Here is an 18,336-nt window from a genome sequence, read left to right as displayed (position 1 = left end):
GAAAGAGGGGGAAACCTACACACATTACCACATAAATACAAAAGATCTTGCCTCCTTTGCTTCCACAAAAGAGTGACTGCTAATTAACCACTCTGATCTCAGATCAGCAAGAAGAAGTCAAATTTAATCACCGTTTCGAGGATGCATTGCTGATTTACCATTCTATATAACCAATATAAAAATATTATATAAAATATTTTACCAATGGCAAGAGTAAATGCACAAAGCAGCTAAGCAAGACTGAATATTTTGGAAATGGAGAAACAGAAATAAACCAAGAATGCGGATTTTTAATGATTTAATAACAAAGTGAAGATAAGAAAGGATTATGACGATACAAATATTTCTCTTCTGAAACTGGGCAATACCAGCCCCTTTTCAAAGCAATAATTCTTATTATCTGGTATAAGTATACATTCTTCTTTCTGGCCTGGGAATAAAGCTAATTATGAAAAGCTGAATATGCCTTCTATGCTTCCAAAATATTCCAGACTACTATTTATAGGTGAACCCAAGAGCAGTCAGGACCTGGCTGTAGAGCACTTAATGAGGTAGATTCCTCCAATATTTAAATGGTTCCTCAGCTGTACCAATTAGGGACTTACAGAAGTATGTACACAAACCTTTTACGGCAGGGGCTGACCATCTGTCTAAATTAGATGGAGAAGGGGGTTCCAGCCTAGCCTAACAAGCTCTGTCCCTATTTCCTCTGTAGATGTCCAGCCCAAACCCTAGGCTAAGACCAGGATTCTTCAGATGGAATCTCAGAAACCCAGGGGTTTTGTCTTTTTCCTTAGGGACCTCCATGGAGCTCGGAAACCCCTTCCAAGCAGGGCAGTTCTAACAGTACACATGCACTGACACACACACAAAAAGTTTACTGTGTGCCAGGAGCCATGCTACCTTCATCTGTTTATATACTTAGTTTGTCTCTGCCAAAGTGAAGTCTGAAGCTAATTTGTGGGGTTCTTTCCACTGATAACATCCCATGATGGCTTAACAACAATCTGTCTATAGGACAAGCAGGAGGGAAGCACCCAGGGGAGACAGCCCTGGGAAAAGTGGACCGACTGCCAAGCAGACCCAGAGAGAGACCTGGGGGATTTGACTGAAGAGGGAAAACACTCCAAGAACGGGCTTCCTTATCTGCCTAGGTTTTCTTTGTGAGAGTCCAGACATTCCAAAGATTGAACTCTCTTGCAACTGTCATGAACTCTCTAAAGACTTCTAATACATCTTGGAATCAGCTTTCAGCTTGATTTATTATAAGAACAAACACAAGAAATTGTATCTGAGGTGGATGCGTCTGGAACAGTGAAATAGTCACAAATACCATGGGGTTAATGAGGCCAAAGTCAGAGGCGCATTTCACGTACAGACCAGTTAACTTTGCTAAGTTCTGTGGCCTCAAACTGCAGTCATGAACCCGGACGGTCACTTCAGACACTTATGCCCTTGGTATTACCATAATCTGTGGGCACGGGTGGGGTGGGTGAGAGAGATGGCAAAGTAGCACAACCCACAACAAATTTGGAAAGTCCGTGTTCCAAGACTGCACAGTGCCATCACTGATCTATGACTGGAATATTCTGATCATGATTAGCAAAGTATTAAATGTCAAAGTAAAAATGATTTTCTGAAATTATTGATAAATTAGTCCCTTCCTTTCTTAACTATTCAGGCCTTAGCTTTTCACGATAGGTCTTTAGGACTGGGAACAGGAAGATAAAATGCAAATTAAGTCATCTAAAACACTTGTCCTCTATATCTCATAAGTTATAAATTATAATAAACACCTAAAACTTATTGAGTACACTCTGTGCCAGGCACTACTTTGAGTGCTTTATACATATTAACTCACCTAATTCTAACTACCATCTAAGAAAGGTTCATTCATTCATTCATTCAACAAATGTTAACTGACTGCTCTCCGTGTTCTGGGCAGTGGTGCTGTGTGCATACAACACTCAGTGAAGAAAGAGGTAAAAGCCTCTACCTTCAGTGGTAAAGGAAAATAAAGCATAGACAATTGTGCCCAAGGTCACAAAGCTAAGTAGCTGGGATTCATATCCAGGAAGCGTGGCTCTAGAATTCTTGCTCTTAAGAACTACATTTTTCTGCTGAAGCTTTTTTCCAACCTAGAAGGAGGAAGCCTCAAAGAAGGCCCTAGAATCACGGAATTCTAACACCAAGAGGGAGATGTTATGCATCATCTTGTCCAAATACGCTCAGGTGTGCCACACCTCCCCACTTCCAAACCCTTGGAAGGTATCTCAAAAATACAGCATTGTTCCCGCCTGAGCCTCGGTGTAGAATTCTTCCTTCTCAGTACAGGGCTCCAAGCACCCACTGTCGGCCACCTAGACCACATCCTCATGATATAATTACCAAATTTCTTGAGAGACTAAGAATCTTTTCCAAGGCCACAAGGCAAATGACTGACTACAATAAGTTCAGAATACAAGTCCAATGACTCTTATCCCCCCATCCTACACTCATCCCTTTTATATTGTGATTACTCGCCTACACCCTACGTTGAGTATATAGATTTCCCAATGAAACACATATAAGATCATATACGTCCTACATATAGTAAGAGCAATTAAAAAAGCAAAACAAGCAGTTTTCTACCTCTAATGCATCGGCATAACATTCAATGCCATGGATTCTCACTCAAGTTAAAAAAGAAAAACAAAAATGGAACCAACAAGTCTTTAGGCTACGGAGTTTGTAATATACAATCTCAATGTACAGGGATTTCTTTTTTTTTTAATCTCCCGTTTGGGAAGTTGAAAAGACCCACGTACCTCACTCCCCACCCTCATCCTTCCATCCATGTTTTTGCGTGTAGGACTTTTCGGGGAGAGTTTCAGTGAAAGAAACTCTGGTACAAAGAACTCATAAAACCACACTTTTAATTACTGTTCAATAAAAAGGGGACGGGGGAAGCCAGTTTTGAGTTCTGGTAACAGCAAAGTCAAGGGACTTTGAAATTCCAGAGGTTGCCCTCTGAGAAACAATGCAGTGGATTCGGTTTGGAGTCCAGTGACTCAGGTTAATTGGGGAGCTGGCAGGGCCTTGTGGTTTGAACGCTCCATGAGTGGGGTCCAAAGGCACTGGTTCTATTTCCACTAACGTACTGACAGAGTCTCTGGGCCTGAGTCAGCCCTATCAGGTTTCTCAACAACAACTCACCCAGAGTTTAATTACTGGATGATCGCAAAAGTATCTGCAGGACAACTGCATGGCCTAAAATTGAGCATCTTAATATCGAGTGAGTCTATATGGCATTATTCCAAATAAATGTTTGAAGAGCTAGAAATCCTTTAGTTTAAAACGTGTGTCAAATTCATACGTGTGATCTAGGGATTGTAACTCCATGTCATAAAAAACATGTAGACGTGATCAAAAGACAGATCCTCTGAAGGTAATGGGCAGAACTCTGATTACTAGAAAACCCTGTAGAAAATACAGGAAGGACAAGGGATTGAGGTTAAGTATTAGGTAGAAAAAACCCATCTAACAATTACCACGAGAACAGGAATAAACAGAGGAGCTATAGCCCCAAATGTGACAAGCCAGGCTGGGGGTCAGGGGCCTCTTCTTCCTCCCGGCTGTGGGATCTAAGGTGGTTCTTCCCTCCTGGGAACACAGCAAGTGGCCTCGCTGGAAAAATGCACCCTTTACTACCTTCATTGAATTTCATGAGCATTCAGAAAAAAAGTAAAAAAGAAAGACAAAGTTCTCTGCAACAATTAAGCTTCATTCACATGACAAATGCTTATCGAACAACTACTACGTGGTCCCTGGTGCTTTAATTTAGAGCAAAGGAGTGCGGTTACGCGACATTAGCAAAATTAAGTTTTCTAAGCATGGAAACAAACCTTGCTTTAACTCTGGATTCACCCCAAATGTAATCAAACCCCTATAATTAAAGAACGCCACGAGTGAGTTACAAGATTCTTTCTTACAATATTTTCTAGAAGTTATCTACCCACACGCAGAAACCGAAGCTCAGGTTACGTTAGTTGACTTCTTCTGTAATTAATACAGTTGACACTGCTTCCCATTAAGATTTTGCCTGGCAAGCAATCCAGGTGAGTGTGGAAGAGTTTCTAAGTTCTGTAAGAAAAGAGTGCAATAAAACTTGTGCCATAATAATCCCTTTAAAGCCCAAATACTCCCAGATGATAAAAGAGTCAAAAGCTATTAATGCCATTCAAAGAAAAAAACCTACTGATTCTTTGCAAATTCGAAATACACTGATACCATCGAAGGGCTGCCCTCGGAGGTGGCATCTGTTGTGAAGGGGGTGGGAGGAGGCCTTACCTGCTGCCTGTTGTTGGGCGTGTGTGGGAGCATGGTACACACGTGGAACATGAGCTCGTAGTCTTTGTACGTCGTGTACAGGGAATGCGTTCCTGTAGAATCAGCTGAAAACAAAGATTAATTGCAAGAACAAGTGAGGCCGCTGCAGATTAGCAATTCAACACTTAGAAGGTCATTATTACAAAAGGCAATTCAACCGAAAAGAACAGACCTCCCAACACTAAAGGACCAGTGTCTTGGGGGTGGCCCCGCTCTCTCACTAGGCCCTGTTTCTACCACTTTCCAGCCCAGGCCTGCGGCCTGAGGTTTCTCCTCATCTGCTCTCACCCAGGCGCTTTCTACTGAACGCGTGGTTTCCCCTCTCTTTTCTTCTACACTCTTGCCTTCGCAGTGCTAACTTAGATGACCCACGTGGGCGAGATGCCGCTGCCCCAAGAAGTACAGGTGAGCACGGGGGGAGGAGTTGTGGCCTGGCGCTGGTCTGGGTGCAATTATTAGACGGGGCTGAGCTAACCAGAAGTTATCCTTGCCCCATCGTGTGTGTGTGCGTGCGCGTGTATGTGCGTGTGTTTACAGTTAATTATCAGTTACTCTTGGGCACTTGACCCTCCAGAACCCAGAAAAATGAAACAGGATTGACTTCATATGGAAATAGGAACGAAAGATGTTAAGGATTTCTTCCCTGAATGATGGAAGTAATTTTCTTCTCTTTCTGACAGGCAATGCAATGAGGCAGTCATATGATTAAGACCAGGGAGGATGAATGTGATCTCTTACTGCATATTCTGCACTGATACATGCTAAAAAAACTATGACATCTGAATCCCTGTTAATCATACAGCTATTCATCTTTTGAAAAGCAGAATGATTCTGTGCAAATTCGAAACCCATCTGTATTATCAACAGATTACCTCACTGAGAGTTTCAGACACCCAAACCAACAGTGACTATAAGACGTGTAAGTAATAATTTTAGGACAGAGGTTTGAACCACTTTGCATATGGATAAAGACAAAAAGATAAATAGAAATTAAGATGTAAACAGAACTCAAGATTGCCCTTCTGAAGCCTTGATCTATATACAGGTTTATCTTCTACCTTTTAAACAACAATAAAGAATACTGTTCAATATTATTGAGAACAAAGTTTATTCCATTGTGTTTGTTGGGGAAACTCTAAGTAGTGATCTTGGGCTAACCTTATTTTAATCTGAAAATTAAAATTTTTACTTTAAAAACATTAAAACACTTAACTTTCACAGGCATTTATTATTTTCTTTCTAAATCATGCAACATATTCTTATTTCCAACATTTATATCCAACTCAGAAATAGTCCTGAAAATCCTCTAGAAAAAAGTATTGCATACAGTTTCGTGCTGAAAGGTACTCACAGAAGGAAATTTCATGCGTAAGGGGAGTATGTAGAATGTTTATCTATGGATACTGATAAATCAAGTTGCAGATGGTCAGAGAGGATATTCATCTAATAAGCTCTATATTATCCAGCCCCCATTTTCTCTTTTAACTATTCATTAAATGCATATTTGTTATTTTTCTTAGGACTTCTTAGAGAGTAATCTTCCATTTCAACTGTCTTGTCTCAGGGCCTTAAGGGTGAACGTGGCTTTGGAAGTGAGCAGGCCGGGCGTGAGGGAATGACAACTGTTCCTCCCACGAAGAAATAACACGGAAGGTCAGAGGATGGACTAACCCTGCAGGTTCAATGACTCCCCTCACAACACTGTTACTATGATGCTTAAAATTCAGTAAGAGAAATGCCGACAGATATTTCACAGTCTGGTCAATGGGCTTCAGATTCAGGAAATCATGATGAAAAAAGAAAAATGCACTTTTAGGGGGAAGGGGGAGAAACACTCTCAAAAATGTGGTCATAATCTGTCTATCCCAAGTAGGACTAAAGGACGAATTTCTAAAATTAAGTATTCAATATTTTCAAAGTTTTTATTTTAAACATCAGAAGGGTAATGCAAAAGGTCAACTCAAGCTTATTCAAGGGTTTGCTGCAAATATTTCTGTTCAAAAGGAGATACAGGGGGGCTTTCCTGGTGGCGCAGTGGTTAAGAATCCGCCTGCCAATGCAGGGGACACGGGTTCGAGCCCTGGTCCGAGAAGTTCCCACATGCCGTGGAGCAACTAAGCCCGTGCACCACAACTACTGAGCCTGCACTCTAGAGCCCGTGAGCCGCAACTACTGAGCCCGCGTGCCACAACTACGGAGGCCCACATGCCTAGAGTCTATGCTCCGCAACAAGAGAAGCCACTGCAGTGAGAAGCCTGTGCACCGCAACGAAGAGTAGCCCCCGCTCGCCACAACTAGAGAAAGCCCGCGTGCAGCAACGAAGAACCAATGCAGCCAAAAATAAATAAATAAATTTATTAAAAAAAAAAAAAGAGAGAGAGATACAGGGCCATCATGGCAGTCTCCGGTTTTATCATTCTCTGCACCCAACCAAAGAAAGGCTGGCCACGGCCTGGGGGTCTGTACTCTACTGGTTAGCAGAGCACCTTAGCGGCTCACAGCGCCTCTGTTCCCACCCCATTTCATTCTGTACTTAAGAGAGGAACAACCCATTTTACAGCTGGAAGGGACATCTCAGATACTCTAGCCCGAAACTCTGACTTTTCTTTGTGAAGAAAATGAGGCCCAGATTTGCCCAAGGTCCTGCGGGCAGGCAGAATGAAAACTGAAACACGACTCTCCTGTATTTAAGAAGGAAGATTTTTTTTTTTGCCCACTGCACGAAAGACATACTTTTTATTTGACCACTCCATGAAACATAATTCTTAGAAACCTTCTCTCTAAAGGCATGCCATGATTTCTTTGCATCTCACAGAAGGTCTTGCTCATAAAAATAAAAGACTTGCTGATTATTAGAATCAACACATCAAAATCTTGTTCCGATGTTATCATTTCCTTGCACTCAAGTACTCAGCGCTACCTCTGTAATGTATTAAAGACATCTCTTAGGTCATCAAAACTCAAAGCTGATGTCAATTCTATACATAGGAAAATATCTGCATTACCTCTGTTGTAGTTTTATAGAAAGTACAGCTCAGAAGCTCTTAAAAATGCTTCCCCAATCCACCCCACAGCAGAGGGACGGCAGGCGTGCATAGCAATGAGTCCACGTTGGCAGTGGTTCTCCTGGAAGGACGTCCCTAAGGGTGGCACGCCAGCACCTCTAGCGGGTATGTGGCGGTCTGTGGGTAAGGGGAGTTTGCACAGGAAACAGAGGAGAAAATCAGAAAAGGTCTCACTGATCCTTCTTAAAAGACGTGGATATTTGCAATGGCTGTCGCAAATTATTTTCTAACCTTAACATTTCTGCGGCATGAGCAATACACATTCAGCCAAATAGTCAAACTCCAACCTTGGCGTGTGTGGAGGACACACAGGGCCCGCGTGTGAGCCAACACCGTGTCCAGGTCTTGCAATCTATCCTCTCAGGGTAACTTTCAAAAACAGATCAAAACCCCAGAACTGATGACAGGCCATGCGCACTAAGAGTGGCACCATCGGCGATCTAGGCAAGTATCTCTGATGGTCCCAAGGTGAGCGGGCCAGGGGGGCCGCAGGGGCTCAGGTGGCCTCCATGCCAACCCTGGCTCGGCCACACGCTGACCCTCCCCCAGGGAAAAGTTCCCACCGGCCCCTCCTCTAGGGCTGGATGCCCTCCCAGGTGCTCCAAGTTCAGAATCTATATGCTCATCCTTCATTAAAAGAGCAAGCGATTAATCGCTTGACAATAAGCAGAATTTCCCCAGATACACAAAATTACTCTGTCTGGTATTTTTAGGTGTGCTGAGAGCAACTAAATAACAACACAAATACGAAGGTGAAATGCTTAGAGTTTATGAGGACCATAAGGGACACGATTGCCTACATGAAGAGACAAGACAAATGCACACATCCTAGGAGGGCACCCACAGGTGCCCCGTTCGAGGGGACCTGACTAAGGTTCTCGGGAAGCAGGATGCGTCAGCTTTTTCATCATTTTGCTTCAGCTCCCCAGGTAACGTCGTGAAAATGGAAACGAGCAAGATAAGGCCGTGAGCACGGCCTGAGTGGATGTGGGGATGTTTAGATTTTCAGAAATGAATGCAGTGGGAAAGGATGTAATGGACAGGTCAGGTGAAAAGAAAGAAGAACATATTAAAAGATTATTCACCAAACGCCGGCGAATCTCTGCTCCTGTTACATAGGAACAAGAATTGACCCTTTGAGCTTATGTGAGACGCAGAGCTCTTGAGAAATGTGCTCCCTCTGCACATCTGAGGAAATCTCAACTCCATCCCAAATAAGCCGGCTGCAGGGGGTCAAGAAGGGGAGGGCTCGGGATCACTAGCTTAGATGTCTGCGGTGTGCCTACCTTTGGAGCATTAAATCTGTGCACACACAAGCAAGTCTGAAGCTTACTTTTATTGTCCAGCTGAGCCCGGTATTTACTAAATCCTTTCAGCCGCACCCTCTGGCCCAGCAGATCGAGGAATTCTTCAAAAGCTGGTCCGGCCGTCTCGTTGTTGTACATTTCCTCCTCGGTGCTCTGACCGGCTCTGCAATACAGGATCCCGATCTTGTGCTGAAAGCTCAGCTGAAATGGGGCAGAAAGGGAATTACTCGGCAAAAAGTATCAGACAAGGACACCTGAAACTAACCAACATTGTAAATCAACTATATTCCAATATAAAATAAAAATCAAATTAAAAAGTAAAATGAAAACAGAAAGTATCAAACGAGCTAACTTCCAGTAAAACTAAGATGATAGGAGCTGAGAATTCTGTTCTCAGGAAAGCTTGTCAGGACAATTCCCATAAGCTAAGAAGCAAAAGAATAAGCAGCTGTCATTGTACACAACACTCCAAATACATAACAAACCCAGAAACCCGAGAAAAACAGCTGGAGAAACGTCAGACACCCTAAGAAATATAATGAATGGCCTTGCCCCTGTGGGAGCTGCCAGGTTTCCAAAATGGAGAGCCAGGTTCAAGCATTTATTTAAAACTACAACTGTGGAAATATTGAATCTTATACCCTCTATAAAGTCATGAGCATTATCTTCCAAGTTAGAAAGAAAAAATGGCTGCACACTTGAAAAAGTTTTCCCTCTCTGGTTCCTAATGCTTTTTTGCTGTCGTTATTTGAACATCCATGGAAATATGAAAGACTGTAATTAAAAAAAACAAATCAAATTCAGGTCTGGTAAGGAAATTGTGATATATGTATAGTGATAGAATAATGTTTTGTTTCCATAAAAGTAACTCTGACTGAACAATTACCGTCATTTCTACATTTTTGACTGTCTTGAAAACATCTGCTAAATATACAATAGGCCATAAAGAATTTTAGTAGCAATTGAAGATTTCCTGCTGTAGCTGTATCTCCATGTCCATCCCGTATCATGCTGGAAGCTACCACACTGCTTTCTCCCAAGGCCGGGGAGAAACTGGATCCACCTTTACAGCTTTCTTGTTTTCCCTAAAGAGGAACTCCTTGTCACTCAGGCAATCAGGGCACTTCATCTTACTAGCCGCAATCTGAGCCTCCGAACGCTGAGGGATTATCAGCCCTCTCTGATTCCCTAAAGGCATCCATCCGTAACACTGTTCACTTCTATTATCAAGCTGTAAAACAGAGCCTTTAATCAAAACTCAGGGCTGACTAGATCAGTAAAATAAGGTAAAATGGTACTCATTTCCCTTGAGTGGCAAAGCGATTACAGCCATCTCATCCGGGTGACCTGTGACAATGTACAATCCAAGAAAGGTAGGGATCCGCCTGCTTGGGGCATCTCAGCAGAGATGCTAGGGGAAGCTCAGAGCTGGGTGGGCAGCCGACCACCAGTACATTCTACACACGCTCCACCTTCTGGGTGCTACGCGGGAGGGGAGGAACCAAACGAGACATCAGTCACCTGTTCGTAATCGGACCGGATAAGCTACCTACAGGGATGGCTCCCATGGTGAGGGGTTTGGGGGGGTGGGTGGAGAGCACACAGGCCCCAATCACACAGTGAAGACAAGGATCGAGGCCCGGAATGTGGGGCTATGAGATGCTGGGCGTAAGCTATTAGTGCTATGAGTTGTGTTGTTCAAGTCCTTTAGCAGCGTCAAGGCAGAAAAAACATTTCTATTTGTCCAGGGATTGAGGAATAAATGTTTCTGATCAACTCAACTATCCAAATAAATGAGACACCACATTTACTGCAAACAGACCATCATCCTCCAAAAAAAAAAAAAAAAGTATAATACAAATGTCTCATATTATTTCACTAATTATTTCAGAACACTAATTGTTCTGAGTGACCCAGAAGACACTCCAGGATCTTAAAGTACTTTAGGCAACACCTGGGATTGGCAATTGTCACCACAGATGTGGATGACCTTGGTGACTGTCAGAACTGGATAAATCCTCTAACGGGACCTCTATGAGACTGCTGTACCTCCTCGACACCGTGATGGTGTGACCTCCCTTCTCCCCAGTTGTCCGGCCCTGGCCTCATGGAGAGTCCCCCAGAGATCCTGTGGAGAGATTAGCAGGTACAGGTACCCAGGGCCCCAGGGCCCCCCGCCCACACATCCTCTGCACCCAGCAGGGGCGGCCGTACCACCACCCACATCCCCGGGGCTGCCGCCCTGTCTGTCCCCCTGCCTGCCACTCCCTAGAGCCCTGCCACCTCTCCTGGTGCCACCTCTCCTGATGCCACCTCACGCCGCGCCCCTGCCACACCTGCGGCTTGTCCCAGGCAGCCCCGCCAACCCCAGCAGGAAACCCCTCCTCTGCCTCTTTGTGCAGTAGGCCCGGAGCAAAGCTGTCTGGGGCCCCGGGGTTGGGACCGGGGCGGCCCCATGCGGGTGAAGCAGAGCCCCCCCTGGACCAGCGCAGTTTCTCTCTGATTCCTCTTGCGGACTCGATGCTCCCTGTGGACTCAGGCAAAGGCCAAATACCTGGAGAACTGAACCCCCCGGAGCTTCCTTGCTGAGCGCGGTGCCATCCACTCACACCCCTTTCCTTCCAGCCATCGCACAGACCAGCCTGTGTCTACATCCCAACCGGGAACAGGACTTGCTTTCTACCCAAACAGCCCTGGGCCCATGGGAATCGGGGGATGAGGCTAAATTAGACTTCAAAGCCCCCAGGTGTCTTGCCCCAGCTCCTAGAGCTCTGCTCCAGTGACTGAGAATAAACCACTGCGGCCTGTTTACTACAAGGCCTGTGATTCCACTAAAACAGTAAGAGGATGAGACACGGTGTGAAGGAAGAGACCTCTCTCACTCGAATCTCTTATAAACCTCATGAAATCAATGGAAATGCAACACCAAGGCTGACCCCCTCCTGCCCGTGGTTCATCAGAAAGCTGGCACACCTCTTCAGCCCAATCACGGTACCAAGGGGAGGACAGACCCCGGGTCCCCATGAATGAAAACCCCCAATTCTCTCGGAACAAGGCTTTGTTTCTAAACACTCAGGCTGAGCCTAACCACGCCCCCGTCCCACTGACCTTCCTTTAACTGTTCTGATGCGAATCACAGCCAGTCCCGCTGTCCTGGGGTGAACGAGGCTGGCACCTGGGCGTCACCACGGTCAAAAACTAAAAACACCCACTTGTCAAAACTCTAGACTGCTCCCGTGCTCAGAGCTGGACACACAGACCCTGCCCGGACAGGCAGACGATCCCTTGCCTCCTGGGACTGGATGAAAGCTGAGTGCTCTGTCCCAAGGCCAGAAGCCCCGTCACTATTGACAAGAAAATTTAAATTTAAAGGAAGGTGACAAAAAACAGAGCCTCGGAATGGCCTTGAAAATAAATTCAAGGGTGCAGGAAAGTCCTTCCACTGCGTCCTCCCAACTCAACCACCTGTTCTAAGCGTGTAGTCTCATGTATTTAGACCCGCTTGACTTCGTGTCAAGTAAACCTGGTATGTGAGTAAACATACATCTGGGTGAGGAGACAAGAGCAGAAGGGGTAATTGGCTTGTGAACAAATTAATCCAAAGATGCCCTAATATTCTAAGTTAGTGAGCTGTCATAATTTACCTGAATTAATTTTTTAAGAAGTCAACCTAGGGGGTAAAGATAAATTAGGAGTTTGGGATTAACAGACACACACTACTATATATATAAAATAAACACAGGGAACTATATTCAATATACTGTAATAACCTATAATGGAAAAGAATCTGAAAAGGAATACATATATATGTATAACTGAATCACTTTACTGTACACCTGAAACTGACGCATTGTAGATCAACTACACTTCAATTAAAAAAAAAAAGTCAACCTATATAATCTTAGGAATTCACCTGTTATACAAACTGGGATAGTCTTTTAAAAAAGGAAAAATGGAATCTTAGAGGTTGGGAGGTGAATTTATGTAGATAAAGTAGCAAAACTTTCAAAGTCCTGATTGATAATTACTTCCCTTATAATTCTCCATGGCATGGAGTCTTCCTGCTCAAAACATCTTACCAAATGTAAAGAACGGAATGAATGACCTGATACCCACTATATCTCCCATTGATACAACATGTCTTGCGCAGAGCAGATAAACACAGTGACTGTCAAACCAGGAATGGATTCCAAACTCCAAGAAAGCAGAAAACGACAATATGTCCTTTAAAGTATTTTTTCAAGATTAAAACCCCTTAAGACTAGTAACATAAAACTGGCCCATCCCCTCCTTGGGCAGATTTTCTATCAGGAAAGTAGATAAAGACAGCACTACCCAGAAGAGACTCAAAACACCCCAACAGTTTAGGGCAACTTTTAAGGATCCTTTAGAAACCAGGATGTTAGAAAAGCTGTCTAATATCTTTCAGAGATGAGCATAAATAGTAGCTCTTGCTGACGTAATATGGAAATTAGATCCCACTAAGAGTTGTGGGACGTTAAAATGTCGTATTGTACACCATTATGAAAGTATACCAGAGTCAAATAAATATAATCTCGAAAGAAAAAAACACATGAATACAGCTAGAGCTCTAAAATGCACTGGTGTGCTTAAAAGAAACACCCAGTTCTCAAAATTAATTCATCAGATTGTAAATAGGTGTTCATTCAAAGTACCTGAAGGCCTAGTTTAAGAAAAATTCCCTGGCAGAGTCATTTTTATAACCTTCAATGCTTCCCACCGGCGTAGCTCCTGGACCTATTCTGTCGGATAGACATCCCAAGAAGTGCCTGCTTCATTCTGTGAGGAGACAGTCACCTGTGGCTGTTGTAACGTCTCTCAGGGCTTGGTCGTCAGGATCCAAGCTGGGGAACACGGGGCCACCTGTGGACTCCTCCACAGCAGCCTGAGGGACCAAGCACCTCATCCACAGGCACCTGCTACCCAGCAGGTAAGGGACGTGTAATCAAGGGAGAAGCCACACACACCAGAAACATAAAGGGATGAAGACCACGGGGGTCAGCACAGCTCTTCCAGACTCTTCCGTGACACGGAAGTGAATGTGTAACGGAGCAGGACCCTGTGGGGCCTTCCCAGGACAGACCCCTCCCCCATATCCTCTGCTGTAGCTCCTCTCTGAAGTACCTAGATAATAGACCAGATAATAGTATCTGACGCCTATTTCCCAAGTTGTTTTTCAGATGCTAAAACCACCCCCAAATGGAAGAAATCACTTGATGATCATGAGTACATAGCCCCCAGACCTTCTGGTGCCTAAGGACTGACCACCATCAGCCAATCAGAGAACTGTGCACGAGCTGATCACAGACCCTGGGGTTCCCCTCCCTCACCTGGCCTTTAAAATTGCTCTGCTGATCAAAACTACAATGAAGTATCACCTCACACCGGTCAGAATGGCCATCATCAAAAAACCTACAAACAATAAATGCTGGAGAGGGTGTGGAGAAAAGGGAACACTCCTGCACTGTTGGTGGGAATGTAAATTGATACAGCCACTATGGAGAACAGTATGGAGGTTCCTTAAAAAACTAAAATAGAACTACCATATGACCCAGCAATCCCACTACCGGGTTTACACCCTGAGAAAACTATAATTCAAAAAGAGACATGTACCACAATGTTCATTGCAGCACTATGTACAATAGCTAGGTCATGGAAGCAACCTAAGTGTCCATCGACAGATGAATGGATAAAGAAAATGTGGCACATATATACAAGGAATATTACTCAGCCATAAAAAGAAATGAAATTGAGTTATTTGTAATGAGGTGGATGGACCTAGAGTCTTTCATACAGAGTGAAGTCAGTCAGAAAGAGAAAAACAAACATCGTATGCTAACACATATATATGGAATCTAGAAAAACATGGTTCTGAAGAACCTAGGGGCAGGACAGGAATAAAGACGCAGATGTAGAGAATGGACTTGAGGACACGGCAAGGGGGACGGGTAAGCTGGAACTAAGTGAGAGAGTGGCATGGACTTACATATACTACCAAATGTAAAATAGATAGCTAGTGGGAAGCAGCCGCATAACACAGGGAGATCAGCTCAGTGCTTTGCGACCACCTAGAGGGGTGGGATAGGGAGGGTGGGAGGGAGACACAAGAGGGAGGGGATATGGGGATATATGTATACGTATAGCTGATTCACTTTGTTATACAGCAGAAACTAACATACCATTGTAAAGCAATTATACTCCAATAAAGATGTTAAAAAAGAAAAAAAAATGCTCTGCTGAAACGCTTCGGGGAGTTTGGGGTTTTTGAGCACAAGCCACCCATTCTCCCTGTACTGGTGATTTTACAATAAACGCTGCACTTTCCTTCACCCAAACCCAGTGTCAGGAGATTGACTTTACTGCACCTACGTGCAGGTGAGTGGACCCAGGTTCGGTTCAGTGACAAATGCTGTCCTTCCCACCAAGCCCTCCTGAACTCTGAGTCCCTGGACCAGCAGCGACACACCCCCTCTGTCCCTCCATGACAACAGGATTTCCTCAACTGCCTCATGACCATTCTAAAAGCACTTTACCAGTGATGATCATGATGAACTCTTCTGTGGGATTTTAGAAGTCAGTTGCTCAGGGTTCAAGTTTTGGTTTGGTTTGGTTTAGTTGTTGTCTTTAATATATCAGCCTTCATTCTTGAGAAAGACAGACTGCAGGATTCGCCACTCTGAATTCCACAGTGCCTGCTTCCTCTGGCTGAGAATGCAGTGTGAATTTGCTAGTGCAATTACAACTCCATCTCTTTTAGAATTCCAGCCATCTGAGTATCAAATACTCCACCAATATATCACAGGGAGTGGGTGACTGGGTCCACCAAGAAATCCCGCATACTCCCTCCAAAACATGAGAAAGAATTGTCCTTGGAAAATTCTGGAAAGACATCATAATTGTCTTTGTCTTTCTGCAAAGCATGTATTTAAAAACAAATCCACTCATTTAAAATAAATTGCATACCCTTGGGCACCGACCACTCAGGTTTGCCTCCAAATTATCTTGCATCTGAAGTTAAAAGGCTTCTTTCCATCTTCTGGGCCACCACCTAAATCCTGTCCATCATTAATTCTCTCCTGGATGCGATTAATGATCACATAATTGAGCTCCAGGCCATCATCAGTCTCTACCTTCACCAGGCTGTCCAGTTCCCTTCTACCAGAATAACCGTCCTAAATTACGGCTACGAGCATGTCACATCCTACCGGCAAACCTTCAATATTCCCTACCACCTCCTCCATCAGTGCTAACTCCATAGCCCAGCATTCACTCCAGCCTCAACATACTTTGTAATTGTTGTTGTTTTAACTCCTAACCTCCCTGTGTGTGCCCTTCTCTTGTAAAGAAACAGGCCATGGTTTCTAAATGAGCCAACGGCTCGTATCTCCCTGTTGGAATTCTACTCAAGTCTAAAGGCCCAGTTACAACACCACCTCCTTCACATGTTACTTTCTCTTTTCCCAGAGCACACACTGCATTTCTATGTCTCCATGACCCATGACCACACTAACGGCCGTGGTGTTCTTCGTCTTAACGGCCCCAAGGGTAGGGACCAAGTCTTAGCTTCAAGCCTCCTGATACGTGCTGTTCACTGCCATCTGTTCGCATGACACTTTGCACAGAGCAGACAAGAATAAATGTTAGTTCAGGGAAAGGCCCAACGTGAAGTTCTTTACACCCTGGGAAAATACACCAGCAGTCTCTAATAATCATGAATCAGATCTGCTCCTGCCGGCTGGGACATACCGAAACCCTGGTAAAAACAACGCAAGTCACAACTCAGCGGGAGGTGCATTGCACTTATTATTAAAGGCATCATGTTACTTAACTAGTATAGAGGCATATTCCGGAAAAACTGGAGAGAAAATGCTTTAAGGCATGAAAAATAAATGATCCCCAAAGGCAGATGGAGGGGGAAACTCCAGAACATTCAGAAACGTGGACACAAAGTCCCGCACACTTACAGCCTCCCACGTGATACACACCCCTTGCTCGTCCAGCTTGAGCAGCTGCTCCGAGACCTTGGGTGAGCTCAAGGCCTGCCTCAGGCACTGGATGCTCAGCTCTGGAAGGACGTATTCCAGGACTTCTTTGAGAGGGAGTCCGCGTGCAGTCCCATGCCTGGCGGTAGAGGGTATGGCATCTTCCAGAATCGCTCCTCTCAGGGTTGTCAGCTGCAGGGGCAAAATACAACATCCCGGTTAACACTTAGTCCTGGTTGCCTCATTAAAGCATAACTTTTTAGTTGCCTTAAAAAAGGAGGAAGAGGGCTTCCCTGGTGGCGCAGTGGTTGAGAATCTGCCTGCTAATGCAGGGGACACGGGTTCGAGCCCTGGTCTGGGAAGATCCCACATGCCGCAGAGCAACTAGGCCCGTGAGCCACAACTACTGAGCCTGCGCGTCTGGAGCCTGTGCTCCGCAACAAGAGAGGCCGCGACAGTGAGAGGCCCGCGCACCGCGATGAAGAGTGGCCCCCGCTTGCCGCAACTAGAGAAAGCCCTCGCACAGAAACGAAGACTCAACACAGCCATAAATAAAAATAAAAATAAATAAATTTAAAAAAATTTAAAAAAAAAAAAAAAAAAAAAAAAAAAAAGGAGGAAGAGGGCTTCCCTGGTGGCGCAGTGGTTAAGAATCCGCCTGCCACTGCAGGAGACACGGGTTCGAGCCCTGGTCCGGGAAGATCCCACATGCCGCGGAGCAACTAAGCCCGTGCATCACAACTACTGAGCCTGCGCTCTAGAGCTTTCGAGCCAGAGCTACTGAAGCCCACATGCCTAGAACCTGTGTTCCGCAACAACAGAAGCCATCGCAATGAGAACCCGCGCACAGTAACGAAGCCCCAACGCAGCCATAAATAAATAAATAAATAAATTTATTAAAAAAAAAAAAAAAAAAGAGGAAGAAAGCTAGGGCTCTTTCCAGAGTGGGGCAAAAGAGGCTAAAAGTTCTCGACCTGAAGAAGCAAATTCAACACTCAACAGTCAGTCTTTAAACAACCGAAGGACTCAGGGGTCAGGAAGGAGCCAGGCGGGGCTGATATAACCAGACGTGCGTGAAGCACGAGAAGGAGTGAGACAAAGCCCCGCCGGGGGACGTGAAGTCACTCCCACCACAAGAGGGGCGCCGAGGAGGAGCCGGGGGTCCTAGGGCCGGGCTAGCCGCAACTACCTCCTCCATCCTTCCGTTTTCTTTTTCCCATTTTTCTCTACATCATCTTCTCTTCTTCCACTTTTCCTATTTCACTTTCCATTGCTGGCAATTCCCGAGGCTGAGTGGGGCGATCCCGTGACCCCCGGGGGCAGGTGACCCAGGGCTGGGAAGACCACCACCGAACTCTGCCTCCTGATCTGTGATATGTCCTCAAACACGTGGTGAAAGCCTGGAGCCACTATTCTGACACATGTCATCTAAGCCCAGGTCAAATACGCGGAGAGGGGAGGCCCAGCACGGCCGGCCGAGAGGCCTGGTTCTAACCCCACCCCTCCGACTCTTGTTACAAAGCAGCCGCAGTGACGGTGGTAACGACGGCGCTAGCGTTTGCACGGTGTTCCGGGGCATCGCTGTGCAACAGG

General features: G+C 45.0%; 1 protein-coding gene across 7 annotated transcripts in view; it reads right to left on the bottom strand.

Annotated features, from left to right (window-relative positions):
• Positions 1-18,336, bottom strand: part of SIPA1L2 (signal induced proliferation associated 1 like 2) — a 219,495-nt gene that overhangs the window by 69,523 nt on the left and 131,636 nt on the right. For 5 of the 7 annotated variants that reach the window (XM_036828105.1, XM_036828106.1, XM_036828104.1 and 2 more), the window contains 3 exons: positions 16,726-16,935; positions 8,767-8,941; positions 4,330-4,433 (listed from right to left, as the gene is read on the bottom strand). In XM_036828105.1, coding sequence (XP_036684000.1) covers positions 4,330-4,433; positions 8,767-8,941; positions 16,726-16,935 — 489 coding nt within the window. The remainder of the gene's footprint in view (positions 1-4,329; positions 4,434-8,766; positions 8,942-16,725; positions 16,936-18,336) is intronic. The other 2 variants (XM_036828107.1, XM_036828109.1) reach the window with 1 other exon arrangement.

The sequence above is a fragment of the Balaenoptera musculus genome, chromosome 16 (genome assembly GCF_009873245.2).
Source record: "Balaenoptera musculus isolate JJ_BM4_2016_0621 chromosome 16, mBalMus1.pri.v3, whole genome shotgun sequence".
Lineage (NCBI taxonomy): Eukaryota > Metazoa > Chordata > Mammalia > Artiodactyla > Balaenopteridae > Balaenoptera > Balaenoptera musculus.
The sequence above is the reverse complement of the archived record's forward strand: the minus strand, read 5'-3'. Positions and strand labels throughout refer to the sequence as shown.